Source organism: Cydia pomonella, chromosome 14 (assembly GCF_033807575.1).
Source record: "Cydia pomonella isolate Wapato2018A chromosome 14, ilCydPomo1, whole genome shotgun sequence".
Taxonomy (NCBI): Eukaryota; Metazoa; Arthropoda; class Insecta; order Lepidoptera; family Tortricidae; genus Cydia; species Cydia pomonella.
In genome coordinates this window covers 11,896,760-11,916,292 of record NC_084716.1, presented here as the reverse complement: position 1 = coordinate 11,916,292, position 19,533 = coordinate 11,896,760, and the positions used below count along the sequence as shown (strand labels likewise).

Below are 19,533 nucleotides of genomic sequence, written 5' to 3'. Positions count from 1 at the left end.
ACCGGTAAATTCTCTGAAACCAAAATGCCGCCTGCCTAAATTGGAGTTAGTTTCTTTTGACGGAGATGTCAAAAACTGGCCTTTGTTTTACCAACAGTTTAAAAGTATCATTCACGAAAACGCATCGCTGACTGACAGCGAAAAGGTGTACTATTTGGTTGGCAAATTAACCGGCAATGCAGCAAATGTTTGCTCCGGCTTGCCCACAACCGCGGAGAATTATCCAATTATTTGGAACGCATTAATACAAAAATACGATGATCCACGCTCGTTAGCGTCAGCGTATTTTAATCAGCTGCTAACGTTTAAACAATTAACCGCAACCAACGCCGCTGGCTTGGATTCATTCATAAATAAATTTAACTCGTCTGTCGAAGCCCTTAAGCAGTTGAACCTGGATGACTTAACCGACTTCATGTTATTACATCTAGCGCTGCAAAAGTTAGATTCCGATACAATTAAATTGTTCGAAATTACATACCGCAAAGAGAAAATTCCCTCTTATCAAAATTTAATTGAGTTTGTCAAAGAACAAAACAAAGTTTTATCTCGTTCACCAAATGCGATAATCAATAAATCTGTTGAGAATTCTGCTAAGCAACGCCTGCTGCAAAAAACTAAATCGTTTGTAAACACAGATGCGGCCAACGGCACAAGCGCTAGCGATAAATGTTCACTGTGTAAAAATAAAAAACATGAGCATTTATATTCATGTCAATCTTTTAATAAAATGACACCGCACGACAGGTTCAATTTTATAAAATCAAATTCTTATTGTAACAACTGTTTAAGTGTGAAACATAAGACAAATGCTTGCACTTCCAAACGCCATTGTTCTCATTGTTCGTTGAGACATCATACTATGTTACATTTCGATACGAAAGAGAAATCTCACTGCAACATTAGTGCAGTTGTATCCGTGCCCGCATCTAATAATTGTTTTCCCGCAACAACAAATAATGTTGTTACTCCCGCACCCGCTACCGCTTATGACTCGACCCCAGCCTCCTCAGGTGTACGGGCCGATAATCCCGCTCAAGCTAATATAGACCCTGCAATTGCTGCAGTTAAGGTCGAAAATAGCTTGCCGCCTCCTCATGAGGTAAATTCCGCATCTATCCGCACTATGGCATGTAAGAACGATACTGGTCCATGCCTGACTACCGCTTTACTAGCAACCGCTAAAATTAAGGTTACTGATTCCTTAAACCGCACGCATATCCTTCGCGCATTAATTGATCCGGGATCCATGTCGGATTACATTACTGTCGCCTGTTGCAAGCGCCTTTCGCTTGCTATGAATAAACCGCAACATATTACGGAAGCCTCTGGTTTGGGAGAAATAGTTCTCAAGACAAAGGGCAATACCGCGCTCACTTTTTCATCTTTAATAGATGATTCTTATCAATATTCGATTCGTCCGTTGATAGTAGATCGTATAACTTCACAGTTACCCGACTCGCGCGTAAATAAAGAGGTTGTGGATTTCGTTCGCGACTTAACGCTCGCAGATGATAGTTTTTCGGAACCTGGACCTATAGATATACTCTTGGGGGTTAATATTTATTGCAAAATATTGCTGTCTAAGAAAATTGAGAGTTCGGATCCTACTATACCAACCGCTTTAGAAACGACCTTAGGGTATATAATAATGGGTGACGCCGCTATAGTTAACCCGCCTACCGCTTCCCGCACGCTTTGCGCGTTTACTAGCGATCCGCTTCATAGGCTCGTTGAGAACTTTTGGGCAGTAGAAGAAATACCTTCTCGTATCTTTTCAAGCCCAGAAGATCAAAAATGTGAAAATATTTACACTTCAACCACGGTCCGTAATACTGACGGCAGTTATACAGTGGACCTTCCGTTTAAAGACGATCCTCAGACATTGGGCGATTCGTTTAATACCGCAAAAAGGCGTTTTTTACTGTTGGAAAAGAAATTCGCTAAAAATCCTGAGCTTAAGTCTGGATACGACGAAGTTATTCGCGATTATCTTGATAAAGGTATTCTCACCCTCGCGTCAACAGATGACGAATCTACTCCTGGATTTTATCTACCGCACCACCCTGTATTACGTAATGACAAAATAAGTACGAAAGTGAGACCGGTCCTGGACGGAAGTTCAAGGACGGATACGGGTTTATCTTTAAATGACATTTTATATTCAGGATGTAACCTACAGGCTAACATTTTTCACATTTTGTTGAATGTGCGCATTTATAAAACCGCATTTTTCGCTGATGTAAAACAAATGTACTTATGCATTTATGTAAACCCTTCGCACCGCAAATACCAACGTATTTTATATCGGTTTTCTGATACCGACCCGCTCGAAGTGCTAACGTTCACGCGTGTGACGTTCGGACTTCGACCTTCAGCCTTTTTGGCAATTCGGACGTTACGTCAGTTAGCGGCCGATGAGCGGCACAAATGGCCGAAGGCAGCCTCTGTGCTCGAAAGAGATGTCTATATGGACGACCTCGCTTCTTCTGCTTCTTCACCCGAGGAAGCTGTTAAGATAGCTGACGAGTTGATCGCCCTTTTCAAAGCAGGTGGATTTGATTTACTCAAATGGTCTTCCAATTCACGCGAATTGCTCGAACACATTCCTGAATCGCACCGACAATCTAAATCTATTTCCTTCGACGACGGAAGTACTTTTAAGGTTTTAGGTTTGAAATGGTTACCTGCACGAGACAGCTTTGTTTTTGACATTTCGAGTCCTCCGTCCGTTTGTACCAAGCGCGCCATTCTTTCGGCTACCGCACGCCTGTACGATGTCCTAGGACTCGTCGGCCCAGTTATTTTGTATGCTAAATTAATTATCAAGCAGCTTTGGCTTCTTTCTATCGATTGGGATGAAGAGCCTCCCTCGCATATTGTTAAGCAGTGGCAACAATATTTAGACGAGCTACCGCAAATATCTCGCCTTAGTTTTCCTCGACATACAAGCATTGAGATGCGGTCTGAAATTTCGTTAATTGGGTTTTCCGATGCGAGCGAGTCCGCATATGGGTGTGTAATATATTCCCACGTCGTGAATGGCAACGAGCCGCCTGTGGTCACGTTGCTTTGTTCAAAATCAAGAGTCGCTTCCGCTAAGCCCAAAGTCACTCTTGCTCGTTTGGAACTTTGCGGGATATTACTTCTTTCCAAACTTCTTAAGGAAGTTCACGACACTATGTCTACTAGGCATAAAATAAATAATATTTATGCATTTTCAGACTCGGAGGTCGCCTTATGCTGGTCGGTCGCCTCTCCACATAGATTTGACACTTACGTCGCTAATCGCATTTCGCAAATCCAAACTAATATTTCACCTGACAACTTATACCACGTTGCAGGTTCGCAAAACCCTGGTGACTGTGTGTCACGTGGTCTTACTCCTTCTCAATTGCTCCAGCATGAGCTTTGGTTTAAAGGACCCGCTTGGTTATCACAACCTATACAGTGTTGGCCTATACAAAGGTTCGTTCCAAATCGGTCACAACTACCCGAGGAGAAAACTGTATCCCACGTGACTACGGAGGTTACTAAAATTGATCACCCTCTTTTGACGCTCGCCCACCGCTGTTCTACTTGGAACAAACTTCTTCGAACTACTGTTTATGTGCTTCGTTTTCTGAAGAAGCTACCGCGAAATGATGTAATTACCGCTAATGACCTGAATACTGCTGAATTTAAAATTATAAGAGCGGTGCAAGATGCACACTTCTCAGCTGACATTAAATCCATTTCGAAAGGTCGTAAATGCTCGTTAAAGTTACAGAAACTGTTTCCTTTCCTTTCTGATGGGATTTTACGCGTTGGAGGTCGCTTATCGAACTCATCGCTCGATTATGCATCTAAGCATCCTATAATTTTACCTAAAAAAGGTCATATAATAGAATTAATAATTGATTTTTATCACCGTAATAATTTGCACGCAGGGCCTCAACATTTAGTTGCAATATTAAAAACTAAATTTTGGATTATTTCTTCGCGTCGCATTGTTCGGCAACGCACTCAAAAATGTAACCGCTGTTTTAGGTTAAATCCTAGGCCTACTTTTCCCCTTATGTCAGACTTGCCTAAATGTCGCTTAGAGCAATGCAAGGCTTTTATGCATACTGGTATAGATTTTGCTGGACCACTGTATGTTACTCCTTATAGAAAACGTGGTGTACGCAGCGTTAAGGCCTATATATGCCTTTTTATTTGCCTCGTGACGAAAGCCGTTCATATAGAATTGGCCTCAAACTTAACCTCTGCGTGTTTCATAGACGCTTTCAAGCGTTTCCTATCACGACGAGGTCCCTGTAGCTTTGTTTATTCGGATAACGGGACAAATTTTGTATCCGCAAAAGCTTATTTTAAGGAGCTTCACGATCTCTTACGATCGGACGATTACTATAAAACTTTCAGCGACGAGCTCGCGAAACACCGTATTACCTGGAAAATGAATCCTCCTACCGCTAGCCATTTCGGAGGTATATGGGAAGCTAACATAAAAAGCACTAAGACTTTACTATTCAGAGTGATAGGAAAGCAAATTCTAACTTTCCAGGAGATGGAAACCGTCCTTACTCAGGTGGAAGCTTTGCTTAACAGTCGACCTTTGTACGCTTTAAGCTCGGATCCTTCCGAACCGCTCGCGCTTACTCCGTCTCATTTTTTAACCACGTCCCCGCTGGAATTTTTACCAGCGGCTGATTTGTCTGATGAACGCCCTAATTTACTGTCTCGGTTTTCATTAATGGACTCGCTAGTGCAGTCTTATTGGAAACGATTCAAAATGGAGTATTTACATAATTTGCAGCAACGTGAAAAGTGGAATACTCCTTCAAATCCAATTAAAATTGGTACCGTAGTAATATTAAGCGTTGATAACGCCCCGCCTTTACAATGGCCATTAGGAATTATAACCAACGTCTATCCTAATACTCAAGACGGAGTCATACGCGTGGCGGAAGTAAAAACGAAGACTGGAACGTATAAACGGCCAACCATACGGTTATGTCCGTTACCGACTCAATAGGAGTCTAATTTTAGTTAACGATCTTAGGTTTAGTTCGCGTCTGATATAGACCAATTAATTATAATACTTAAGCTAGCTTAGCTTATACTTACGCTTTACTTATCTTACTTAGATTATTGGCACAATTGTTGTGCATTACCATTATTTTTTAAACCTTTCTTTTTTTTTTGGGTTGAGGTGTTAGGTTAATTTTTGTTTTGTATTCCTATTACGAACTTAGCAAGTAACTTGGCACAATGACCATATGTCGCGATGATATTTTTCATAGTTTGAGCACTTTGGCTCTTCCCTTTCTTTTCTTTGAAGGGTTCCTTCAAGGCCGGGGGGATGGTGAGTTTCAAATTTGATATTTTTATTTTAAGGTCGTTTTTCCTAATATTTTCAAATGTAGGTACTTGTGAAAACGCTCTTAACCCTTCCAAGTTACCTATCCTTTGCCAACGCGCACAAAGCCGTATTGCTGTCTCGCTTACGGCATGTTCTATGAGACGCCATCTTGGCGAATCAGTTCCTGAATTGATGCAGATCCAAACGCATCTCTTAGCCGAAAGAAATAAAAATGTAATAAAAATTAGAAAAATTGTTGAACCAGAGTGAAAGTGATATACGTGTGTACTGTCGCTGAGGATCGTGGAAAGTTTTACGAAGTGCTGGCCAGCTCAAGTACCGTACAGCAAGATCATCAGGTATGTGCGCAGGCATTTCCTAAATCCCTTAAATCTAGGCGTCAAGCAAGTACTTTTTTTTCTATTTAATATACAGTCCACTTAATAAAATCCCTCGTGGTGTCTTGAGGGCTCCCATACATATTTTTCCGCGCATATTCATTTCCGCACAAATATAGGTTTAAAGGCACTACCAGTTATTCATTGAATAAAACTATGTAACAAAGGGATTATATCGCGTATAATGAGTTTAAAATACATCCCAACGAAATATTTATATAACTAGCCTTATAACCCTATTTTGCAAGTATATTTAGGTTGCGTTACTTTTGTATAAGGGTAGTTTTGCACATCGTAATTTTGACAGAGGTGACGAATATACATATATTTTTCCTCGGCCACCCGTTGACCATGAATGCTGCAAAGGGTTAACGTCAGGATATATTAACCCCTTTTCGTTGTTTTATTTCACGAAAACTCTGTCAAGGGTGAATGAATAAGTTTAGAATTATGATCTCACCTTTCCTACGAGCGCTTCCACCTCCTGGTCATATCGTAGCGCGAAGTGAAGTTTGCCGCAGAATTCCAGTTCAGCACTGTCGGTGGACGACTGACGAACCAGCTCGTTCTTGTACAGCTCGGGCTGAAACAATACTAGATTGTTAACCAAGGGATAAAAGGCACTCATAACAGTCAAAGTAGTTTGGCGCTTGAACGCAGTGAGAATCAGAGGCTAAAATTATGCCTTTCACCCGTGTTAAACACTCTAATTTCATGTTTTAAAAAAACATGATTTAGCATAATCTTTTGTATAAGTAGTATTTCTTGAGAGTACTTGCATTTAACAATTTAGGTAAAAGTATCGTTATTAATGACATGGAGAGTTTAATATCAGAATGGAAATTATACAACAAATCCATTTAAACCAAAATTTAAGCCTTTCTTATAGTGACTGTTTGTTTATCTAAATAAAAATAAAAAAAATTACCCGTTTTCAGAGCATGAGAAATGAATAAAAAAATGTTTAACGCTTTGAATAAACTATACGATACTCTCCCTTTTATATTTTTGTCAGAAGGCGCCTTGGGGGCCTAGCCAAGATGAAAATCGTCGATAGAAAACGCCAACCGAAAGAATGTATGAAAATAGTCACGTGACTACTCGTAGCATCCCGTCATTCCGATATATTATTTGTAACTTGGCTAGCCCCTCTGGCAATGAGTTGTGCTTTTCAACCCGAATTTCGTAGTTTCAAAATCCTCTGTATTTTTGGTACTTACGTACCTAACATTAATCTTTGATGTTAACTGTTTGTACTTGGGTGAAGGAAAACATCACAGGAAAATCAAAAAACACACGAGAAATCCCAGATCCGGACCCATACACGTGTATGTATCATGCACGTTCCTTTTCTGTATCACATATTTCATTTCATTTAAGGGTAATTGCAATAACACCTTTCCTCTCTGATTTGGAAAATACGTTCAGTTTAACTTGGATCGAGTCAAAGGTGGATAATTCAAATTCAAATAGCGACCCGCTTAATTGGGCCTTATTTACAATTTCTGCTATTACACGTACTTCACACACATTCACTTTTCCTCCCCATTTCGATATACATAAGTCACGTTATAAAGCAATTGCTTATAATGTAATAATCTTAAAATCTTGGTTAAACGGGAAATTAAAATCCCTACTAAAAATATGACATATTTATGCGTAAACATTTCGTAAATGACTCTCTGAAAATGAAAAAAAAAAAAAAACTCAAAGATACGATATGGATTGGATAGGTCAGTATCTAAAGTGACGTTTTTGTTTGAAGAAACGTCACTTTTGACACTGACATATCCAATTGATATCGTATCTTTAGCAAATGTTTGACGTATCTTAAAGTTCGAATGGGGCCGTCTGTCTATCTATATGTCTGTTACTCTTGACGCTTGAATCACTGAACCGATTTAGATGAAATTTGGTACTCGTATAGAGATAGTTTGTGGCCAGGGGAAGGACATAGATTAGGTTTGTCAATCATCATCATCATTATCACCCCACGCAGATGAAGTCGCGGGCATAAGCTCGTATTTTAAAAAGACATTGTTCTTGACAGCTCCAGCAGGAAAATAGGATAAAAGTCAACAGGGTGTTTAGCCAACGTGCCAATCGTTAACGCTCTGTAGCGTAGCGTAGTCATCTCTCTCTATCGCTCTTCCATATTAGTGCGAAAGTGACAGTTGCATTTCGTTCGCTACGGAGCGTGAACGATTGGCACGTTGGCTACGCACCCAGATCTGATTATAGAACATTTGTTGTAGACTATTTACCAGCTAATGAAAAAAAAAAATCTACCAATAGCATGTCGTGCCATGCTCAGTGTATAACGGAACCCCGTTACCATTCTGTCAGACTAGGCTAAACGGGGGCTATTAATAAATGTCATGTAGGTATATTACAAACATAAGGGACTTTTTTTACTAAGAAGAGAAGACTATTTGCAATAACTCAAAAACAGCTAGACTGATCATGTTCGCTATAGTTTTCTTTAATATTTATTAAGCTTTTATTTTGCTTTTTGTTTAATTTTTTGGACTGGTGGTTCCAGAGTTAGAGGGGTGGAGAGACATATTTTTTTCCTTTCGGAGAGTTTATTTCCGAAAATATTAACTTCATCAAAAAATTGTTGTTGCAGACTCATATTCGTTTTGGAGACCTATCCAACGATAACCCTCACAATTGGATTAAAGCAAAAAGTTTTATATGGGAGGTACCTAATTTTATTTGTAGTTTTTATTTTACCATTTTGTTGCCATGTATTATTTATGTATCAATGACAAATTGCAGCTTTCTATCACTAACGAACACGGTGCAAAGCCGCGGACAGACAGACGGACATGGTGAAACTATATAAGGGTTCCCATTTGACTACGGAATCCTAATAATAACGCTGAATATATTGAACAATATTTAAATCAACAAACGATACGTAAAATAGCTACACGTTTGTAGATTTAAATGTTTGTATATTGAAAGCCCTTACTTGTTTGTTTGTATAACGCTCAATTCCAGGAGTCATATTTATACTGAAAGCTTCCCAGAGTTGTCGGAAATTATTTATTTAAAGTTGGTTCAGAAAAGGGATTTATAAAAAGTATTAGCGCTTTTTGGAACACAATACGCGGCTGCCATAAATTTAATTAGCAATTTTGAGGCGTTTCTTGAGAGCTTGTATCTATTCGAATCCTAGTTTTTGACTGTCGCTAGGAAGAAAAAAACCGGTCAAGAGAGAGTTCGTTTTACTCGCGCACCATGGGTTCCGTACAAACTTTGAATTATCTCGTGTAACTATAAAGGCGAAAAACTTTTGATCAAAAGTACCTATACTAATTATAATTGTGTACAGCGCCATCTATCGGCAAATTGTGTAACTAATTTGCGCGATGTAATGCACGAATGTTGGTTTTTCGACGACAATTTTCTATCATGTGAACCTATTTCAAAAATTGTTGTTGTGTCTTTAATGTAATCATATAGAAATTTTAAGTATAATAAAAACACGTAAAGTTGGTTAAATTGCAAACTACATTCGGAATTTTTTTTTGTTAATTAAAAAAAAGTTATAATTATAGAGGTCTGATTATATTTTTCCTGTAAAATTTATAGTAATGATAATATTATATAAAAAAAAAACATAACTTTTCTTTGCTAAACTTCGGAGATAGGGAAATGGTATATTTTTCACATTTTCCTTCTTGAATCATTTTTTTCCACAAAAAAAAAAATGAATAAAAAAAATATTTTGGAATGTCAATTTGAGCTCTTTAAAATGATACCCCACTTGACCTAGTCACTAGAATTTGAAATTTTGTCCCCTTTTCATAAAATGGGAATTCCCATAGTTACCAAAACTGAATTAATAACATAATTTCTTTCAATGTGTCTGGGTTAGCGTTGGTGGTTAGGCAACTTATTTGCAATGTATTAATGTGAATATTATCTATCACAAATACATAACAGATGAGCGTATATATTTCTATAACATATCTTAGACCATAATCTAGATAGTAACTGGTTCTTTAATTCAACAAAAATATTGGTACAAGTTCAAGTAAAGTAAACTTTATAAATCACCTCATGCGTTTCAGTACCTAAATAAATAAATAAATAAATAGAATAGGGACATTCTTACACAAATTGACTAAGTCCCACGTTAAGCCAAGAAGGCTTGTGTTGCGGGTACTCAGATAACGATATATATCATGTACAAATACTTAAATACATAGAAAACATCCATGACGCAGGAACAAATATCTGTGCTTATCACACAAATAAATGCCCTTACCGGGATTCGAACCCAGGACCAGCGGCTTCATAGGCAGGGTCACTTCCCACTAGGCCAGACCGGTCGTCAAATGTTTTTAGCGAACATGAAAAATCATTTTAATTAACATATCTCTCTTTTGATTACAGCCCAAATAAGTGGTTTACTGTATACATAATAACAAATCATAACCGAGTATAAAAGCAAACAATCGTAACTCTGCAATATGTACGCGCCCATGGTAAATTGTTCGAAGTAATATAATTTTGCGGCTCGCAGTTACACGCATTGATGAATATCTCGTTGGCTGTAAAAGTGAAACGAGCGATAAAATAAAGGATGAATTTGCGTTGTTTTGATGAAAATTATGCGTTTTATAGTCGCTGTTAAGGATAGTGGACGGGGGCTTCTCCGTACAACCGTAGACCCCATTTCCCGCCCTGGATATTGACATTATGTAAAATATTGCAACACAATTTATTGTATACCTATTACTCACAGCTGTTTTTTGACAAAAGTAGTACATAAAAGTGATTACAAGATATTTACAGAGTTTAACATAATTTATTTATCTGGCATGCAAGATATGGTACTTGAAGAAACAAATAAATCATGTATTCTGACCTTAAAAACATTATGCAAATCAATATAGATAAGTACCTATTGTGCAGTCGGTCTTGTCATCATTTTACTATGGAAATTGACAATAATACCGACGCCTTCAGGCCGCTGCAGTAGTGTCGGAGCAGTAGTACCTACAGCTGCGAATGGAAATATTCATTTACGGAGTAAAAACTATTCTCCAGTAGCCAGTTTTTGAGTTTCCGCATATATAGTGGTACATTCTAAACCCTTTTCCAGGCATAGTACGATATATCGACCACATATCAATAATATTGGTACGGTATTTCAACATTATCATTGTTCACGTTTTAAATATAAGTATTTTCAAACTTTCGCGCCATCAGTACATTCACGATGCTTTCCGATCGGATAGCGCAGACAGTTCGTCTGCGTCTGCGGCCGCTTAGAAAGAGATGCAAGATCAACACGCATCTAGTGCGCGAGAAGTCTAGTCTTCTCGATGATTCCATTTTGAAATCTCAACGTGTTCGCATCAAAATCGCATATCTCTAAACGTATATTCTAATGGAATGTCCAAATTTGAGATACTCAGTGTTCCATAGTACTTATTCCCGCCGGCCGGCATACAAAACTTTCAAAAACTGTGTAAAAAACGTGAAGGAAGACGCTGCAGTTCGCCTTGACCGCGTGGACTCCAAAATTCCAGCTTCCATCATCAGCTCTCAGGTTAGTGGCTGCAGTGTATATCCTTTTCGGTTTGAGCATCGTATTTAAAGTGTACGTCGCGCAGTTCAATTTTTTTTGTTCATTTTCAAATTACCCAATTGTAGCAAATCAACCAACAAACCTCGAAAAGGCTACAATCATTACGATTTAAAGTTCAAATTAGATTGCACTTTCGGGAAATGTGACTTGTCTTCAAATTAATCATCATAGCTGGATTAATTGAAATATATTTGGATTTTATTTTTGACGATCAGTCTGACCTAGTCGGCAGTGACAGTGACCCAGCCTTTGAAGCCGATGGTCCTGGGTTCAAATCCTGATAAGGGCAATTATTTATTTATGTGATGAAATATCCGTATATTTGTTCCAAAGTCATGGGTGCTGTTTATCTATGTATATAAGTATGTATTTATCTATATACGTATGTACTCGTATATCGTCGCGTAGTACCCATAGTAGAAGCTTAGTTGGGGGCTAGATCGATCTTTGTAATAGTGTCCTCAAATATTTATTTATTTTGGGAAAACATTGCAGATTGGTGCGTCCTGGAAAAGGGTTAAAGTCATTATGATAAAAACTACCCGACTGGACGAGTACTACTACTTCAACTACGTCTAGACACGTCTGTTGAAAACACGATACCAGATGGGCCAAAGTAATCACGTACTGGCATCCGCAAAATGGTAATCGCAGCAGCGACCGACCGAGAATGAGCTGACAGAACGACGTCGATACCTTACGGAATTGGCAAGATCTTTAGCAAAATAGGGAACTAATATATAATAATAATACGAGTACGTATATTATAATCCCTACTAATGTTATAAATGTTCAAGTAACTCTGTCTGTCCACACTTAAACAACTGAACCAATTTATGTTGATGAAATTTGGCATGGAGATAGGTGAGGCCCAAGGAAGGACATAGCATAATTTTATACATACTAATGCAGCTTTTTTACATAATAATGCAGTACTTTGACAGGGTTTGTGGTAAACGTACTGTTTTTTAGTTATAAGACCTATTGTATACCCACAAATGCAGTAAATAAATGAATTATGAATTATAACTTAGATATTTTTGAAGCGACTTGATATGCTTGGGTTTACACATGTATAATATGTATATCAAAATATCCGAGCCTAACATTCATAATGCTATAAAATAAATAAACACTAACCTATAAATACTTATAAGTACTTATTTAATTTAAATTTCCCCGTACTAAAACATCAACATCAACTGATTATAAACATAGAGATGAAAGCAAACTGACTTAATTTAGAAACGATGTTCCGTGGAAGTATATTTTAGTTCATACAAGTTACTGTACACAATGTACAGATAACTTGACGCAGAAAGATCATTCAGTACATAAACATAATGAGCTGTGTGTATTTTGACATCCACCGAGAAGTGTTTGTCATTTGTACAGAGTCGCCTTCTTTGATAAGGCCACATTTGTCGGAAACTGGCAAGTTAAGGTAGAAAACTAATAAGTACCTTTGTATTGCCACATTACATACATAAATTCAACCTAAATTTGTGACCAATTAGATCAACAAATGTCTAAAGATGGATCCCGTGGTCTCAAGACTCAGACGAAACGAAGAGTAGCTCACGATGTAACCGGGATAAGTACTATAATAAGACAATATCTCCAATTACGCTATCAAAAGCCAAAATACTTTAGCGGGCAGTTTTTAGAAGCGCAAGGCCAAAAAAGATTAAATTCTACAATTGAAATTTTTCAAACATTTCGTTTGACTGTATACTCACACTCAGTAGGTTTTATTTAATCGTATGGGATTGTTCGTGTGTCTTCGGCAAAGTATATGGGAAAAGGCCTGGACGCAAACGCAGTTCAATACGTTGGTCTGACCAGATCGGCACCGGTTTAAACTCCACAGTTCACATGGTTCTCTACACCGCCATAGACAGAAACAAATGGAGAAAGATTAGAGAGAAAGTGATACAAAAGGGAGGTCACGACCCTCAATGTTGAGGAATACGACGCAAAGAGGAGGTTTGTGTGTACTCAGTTTGGTATTAAATAATCATCCATTGAACAAATTGCACAATCTGTCGATCTATTCTGTGATTAATACCTTTGATAGTAGAAGCTTCATAAACAAACTTTCTGAAACAATGCCCGAGGGGCGCATAAGCTTCAATAAAACTTGAATCGTTAACCAATTTCGGTGTTCTTCTGTTGTTTTTGTGTCAAAGTTGCGTCGAGGTAAATAACTATGTGTGTATCAACCCGCAATAGGAGGATAAGATTAGTATCATTCACAGTGCAGATTTATATAATGTATATTCTCATTTCTTTATTCATTTTAATTTATTTTCCTTTTGTAAGAATTCGATATATTTTCTGAACGAGCTACGTATTTGTATGATTTGATGTGCATATATATTTTTTTTAATCAAATTTCTATAAAGAAAAGTAGCTACTGTATGTAATTGCATGATTTCTATAGTGATCTAAATTATATTTTTTTTCTTATTTAATGCATGTTAATTATAATATGTAATGTTTTGAAAAGATGTGTCCCGCCGAGTTTCTTGCCGGTCCATATTGGGATACCCTTCTCCATTTGAGGGGGTAACAATCGTAGCGGAATATTACCTCATATATTATTCTTACTCTAGCATATGAATGGCACTAACAGTAAATTGTGATTTTGTTTGAAATGACATCTGCATACATTTATTATCTTAAGAGGCTTGATATCAGGTGTGATATCAAACCTTTCTATAGTAATCGAGAATTTTCAATGAGCACGTGTATATAATATATCGACATCTTTTTTTTCGATATCAAATCCCTAGAATGTGCCCCGAGTTTGAAAATGATACTTCAGTTTTTTTTAAAGTTCAGTATAAAATTCTGAAATACCTCATTGAAAAGGGGTAATTTATACGTGACACTTCTATTCTTTATTTTAAATTTTAATCGCTTCAAGGGGATAATAGTGGGATATAGTTAATATCCTACTGGCATTTAAGGTCCAATGTTTAAATATTCAAGGATAATGGCTGCGATCGTTAGGAATTATTAATCAACAGGAAAGTGATTAATCGCTCAATTATACGTTAAGGTTAGTAAGGGTTCTAGCTGACCTCTAGTGTATATGTTTACTAAGCCGATTTTAATTCAATTCAATCATTTAATGCGGTTAAACGTACATGTCAAAAACATACACAATAAAAATCACACACACACCTAAAAGTAATTAAACCTAAACACACACGTTAAAAAAGGACAAACATTACACAATATTAATACCGAGAACTTGAATTTTTAAAATAATTAAAAAATTAATGTGCATATAATTAATTAACACCATAAAAGGCTTTATCAAAATCAATAATTATTTGTTTATTTTGTGTTATATTTGGATTAAACTCATTCCGGGTAAAATAAACACGACATCCCAATTTAGGAATAAAAAATGTATTTTTCCGTTGAACACTCAATTAGACTTTCACGTTTTTACTCATTATTATTTAACAAAATGGGACTTAATAGCGTAAACAGATCGTGTCATTCACGACGACGCGTGCCTTAACTCGTAATGTCATGTTATTAAAGGTTAGAGTGGACAAATCTGCGCGTCATCGTGGATGACACGAACTATAATAAAAATTTAAAAAAAGGAGTGTACAGATTTTTAAAGGGTAGGCAACGCGCATGTAACTCCTCTGGAGTTGCAGGCGTCCATAGGCTACGGTGACTGCTTACCATCAGGCGGGCCGTATGCTTGTTTGACACCGTCGTGGTATTAAAAAAAAAATTAAATTTACCTCCGATGTTTCGAGGAACTTATTTTCGCGATTAAGGAAAATTATTATTGAATCATATTGTTCCCTACAGAAATACAAGGTGTGACAAAAATAGTGGGGAACCATTTAAGCACATTCGGTATCATGTTCTGATTAGGAAAAAGTAGAAGAAGAAAAAATTATGACGTGAAAACAAATTTATGGGGCAGTTCGTCCAAGTCGTGACCGACTGTTTTTTTTTTGTTTCGCGTCAAAAAAAATTTATTTTGCCCTCCATACGCTCCATACAAAGGACAAAATTTTTTCGAATAATTTTTTTTTCTACTACCTTCTATACAATACTAAAATTCGGCCCAACTATGTGTATGCAATAATTATAGAGTGCGTGAGTAGAGTAACTAACAGGCCAATTTGCATGTACACTAACATCACAGCGATATTTGTATCATGACTCATGAGTGTCGCCCGCGCCAATACATGTACACACAAATACTCGTACGAGCGAAATGCACGATAACTGAATAACATCAGTTAAATATCATTCTGATATCAGTGTACGCTCAAATTGGCCTGCATGTTGTATGTGTTACATACGTCTGTTATTTCATTATTAACAATTATTTATTTAGGGACTATAATTTCATATACGCAACGCAGGCCTCGTCAGGTGAACACAAGCTCATAATTAGCTACAGACTTCGTCACAATACAATACAACGGTAAAATCTACAACAGGCTTCGTTAACTTACTTTAAAGTATACATTAAAAAAACCCTACAAATAAAAAACACTCTCTAACTCACCGCCAGCAGGCAGTGTGCCCAGCAGGCTGGCCGCATAAATAATTTAGCCGTTGAATGGCGATGCTAATTCTTTGAACAAAATACTGACCAGTCCTTTGGTCACCCGTGGCATCCACCAAACTAAATCCTCATAAAAACCCCCGGAGTTGGGCCCCCCATGGCCCCAATGTTTCCACCCCAAAAGGCTCAAATATGTCATTATTAACTGTTAGTTAACTGCCGATGATCTTAGAATGAATTCTTGTTTATCATATTCTGTGTTATTGCGCAGTTTGATACACGTGTTATCTATTATATCTATCTATGTTAAGCTGCAACTGTTATGGCTGGCATAGAGACAGCGAGTTTTCTGAACATTATTAGGAACCTACACATTCGAACTGAAATGTGAAATATTAGCCCAAGAGGAATACGAAATATATTAAAACACGTATGTGACCCATTTTAACACAGGTCCAGTGTCAGTTTTTAAATTTTAAATTCAAATAATTTTCGAACGGAAAATGCGAGAGAGTAACTGTTTTTTTTTTCGAGTAGAATTTTCTGCTTTAATACCCGTCTTCAGAACATCAGCCTTTTGGTTGGTAAATCTTTAGCCTCAAATTTATTTAATTTGACGAAATAAAACACTAGTATTCACTAGTTTTACGTTTTTTTACATAATTGAAATAGTTGAGGACGTTGAGGTACCCAATCAATAATTGTAATGATTTCCTGTCCTTCGGTACCGGACACGAAGTAGTCCCGTAAATTGAACATGTTTATTTTTCGGTTGTATTTTGTACCTACGATGTTTCAGATAGAGGAACACGCAAGTAAAAATATAAGAGAAGAAAAAGAAGTTCGAAAAAGAATCATCATCATCATAATTTTAGCCTCCAGTCGCCCACTGCTGAGCATAGGCCTCTACTTATCCCGGCCCTGGGCTAGTCTCATCTAGAAGTGTCCCGCGATTTTTCGAATGTCATGCACCCAACGAGTCAACGGACGCCAGGCGCTTCTTTCACCCAAAAGTGGCCACCAAACCGTCTACATTTTGGTCCACCTGCCATCATATTGCCTGGGAACATGTCTCGCACCTTGGTGCGGCATCGGATTTCGACATTTCTCACTCGGTCTTGAAGGTTAATGCCGAGCAGGACGCGCTCCATAGCTTTTCGTGCTATTTACTCGTATTTTATTCACAGCCTACTTAGTAAGCGTCCATGACTGTCTCGGCACGGTACGTCATGGTGGGCAGGAAAAGAAGGAGTGTAAGAAAAATAAAGGTTTGTAAGAAGTAAAATATTATATATAAAGGGAAGTAAGCTAACAATATAAAAGGTGAAAAAATAGTGAAGCTAATAGGAACCTAAATAAACAAGTTAAGATCGAAGTTAAAAAAGAAGGAAAACGGTAGCCATTGGTTTAAGCATCCCGTAGTATGAGTAGACTATGACAAAGACTGGATACGATACGAGTGCTCCAGTTGCCATGGATGAGCGCATGAAACCTGTACATGACATTTCAGAATGTTCAGAAGCTTATATTTGTGATCGGTGTCAAAAAAATTTAAGCCGTCCGGTGCTAGAGGTTCGAAATGTAGTCCGTCCGGTACTAGGTGCCTCTTGCAAAGACTGTTGTTTTTACAAAAGTTTACTTTTCATTTTTGAGCAAGTTTGTGTAGAAGTTGCATTTGTACTATTTTATTTTGATTCTAAAGTTTGCTGACTTAAGTTATTCATAAATAAACATATATTTTTTCAAAGACTTATTTTATTTTCTTGGACTTCCCCCTAAAACATCGAAAAAAAATGTTTGATTTATAAATGAAATCATTATCTTACGCTTACGTGAGTATCTGAAACTTGTTTTTCCAATAAATATGAAAGTAGCCACACGTGGAGCCTTCAAAGTAAATTACAAAGTACTTAAGAAGTATTCACGAAGGTTAAACAAAAGTTTGTAGAACCAAAAGATATTGTTTGGATAGGAAGTCCAACACTGGAAAGTTACCATCGGATCTCTTTATTCAATACATAGCCAATTTAATTTTAAACCATCTAGAAAATCTTTGCGCGAGTATTGGATCGTACATCGAAGATAGTGGACCGTCAGCAGGGAAATTGTATATGCAGAAAAATACTGAAAGTAGTAACCTAATGTGCGATTTTATTTAAGGCCCCGTAGATTCGTGTTCTTCTCTCACTGAACGTAAGCATGAGCGAGACGGATATAATGTTTTTGAATTTAAATTTTTGTGTAAGTAAGTTTTAACAATAAAAGTGATTGATGAATTCCCTCAACAATAAAATTGCGCATTTTTAGAAGCAATTTACATATTTTTATACATAATTTTAAAGTGCGTTTTAGTCCTATGTTCGTTATATTTTTTTCTATCCAGCGAAAGTCAATAAATCACGATTTTAATCGATGAAGTCTCTACAGAAAATGCTCAAGATTGCTAATTTAATTTTAGTCAACTGTATTGCGATCTAAAAACGCGGACGATTTTTTTTTAATCTGTTCTCGGGACCGACGGCACCTTAACGAAATCTGCGACTACGAGTTAAATAATACGCAATACAATAAAATAGATCCTTATTGAAATTTCATCACACTTGCTCGAAAAAAATCTTATTTCATGCAGGTATACTGAAGGACAAAGGCCTATATTGTTCCAACGGGAGTTATGGATTGTAAAAAAAGGTTTAGCTCCCCAGAGAGTTATAGTTTTTTTTATTTTATTGTGGCATTAATACATACCAACCAAAAAGGTTTAAATGAGTTTTACTTAAAAAAAAATACTTTTACAATTTATTTTTATTGTGTACTTGTCTTAAAAAATATTTAATTTGATTAATTTAATAGCCGTTTAAAATATTTTAACACAATTTTCAATGGTGCCTGAATGGCGGACGAATGTTTGAAATGTCACCGTATTTAAGAATTATTTCGCATACAATTTCATTTTTTCTTCGCAAGTGTGTTAAAAACATTGTGTGTAACTCCAGGGATAGGAAAATTACGAACTCGAGTCTTTAATGCACTCCAGCCTACGGCTGACGTGCATCTAAAGACATCGTTTGCAAAAATTCACTTATCCCCCTCGTTGCACAATCTACTATAATAACTCCAGACGCATTAGGCAACGTGACAGCGTATCACAGACAGAGTCCGTCTATTTAAGGCATTCCTGCTCGTGAATAATGCCATCCATATTTAATACGCCTGCAGGTAAATTGCAAACTTTGTAAAACATTTTAATAGTGTTGTATTTTGTCGAAAAATCTCCTGCTACTTAAAACGATAGTTAATTAGCACTTCTTTTAAATTATTATAAGAGTTTATATACCCTTTGATCTGAACATGATTATTAGAGTTAGGACCTTTTAAAATGTTGTATGGACTTTGTTTTATCGCTCCTATTTCTTATAATAATCAATAAATCGAAATAAATCAAACGAACATAGCCATGGTCAATATACACAGCCGGATTCGAAGAATGATTAAGACACGTTTAAGATCTTGGAAAGATCGTTAAAATATCGATAACTAAACAACATATCAAAATTGACGTTTATTTCGATTCCACTGTGATCCCAATAAGAGCTATGTACGTTTCTAACGTGAAAGTGACATTAGTTGCCCG

General features: G+C 37.0%; 1 protein-coding gene across 2 annotated transcripts in view; it reads right to left on the bottom strand.

Moving 5' to 3' along the window:
- LOC133524963 (synaptotagmin-6-like) overlaps positions 1-19,533 on the bottom strand; it is a 168,559-nt gene that overhangs the window by 30,810 nt on the left and 118,216 nt on the right. For both annotated transcript variants that reach the window (XM_061861130.1, XM_061861131.1), the window contains exon 5: positions 6,203-6,325. In XM_061861130.1, coding sequence (XP_061717114.1) covers positions 6,203-6,325 — 123 coding nt within the window. The remainder of the gene's footprint in view (positions 1-6,202; positions 6,326-19,533) is intronic.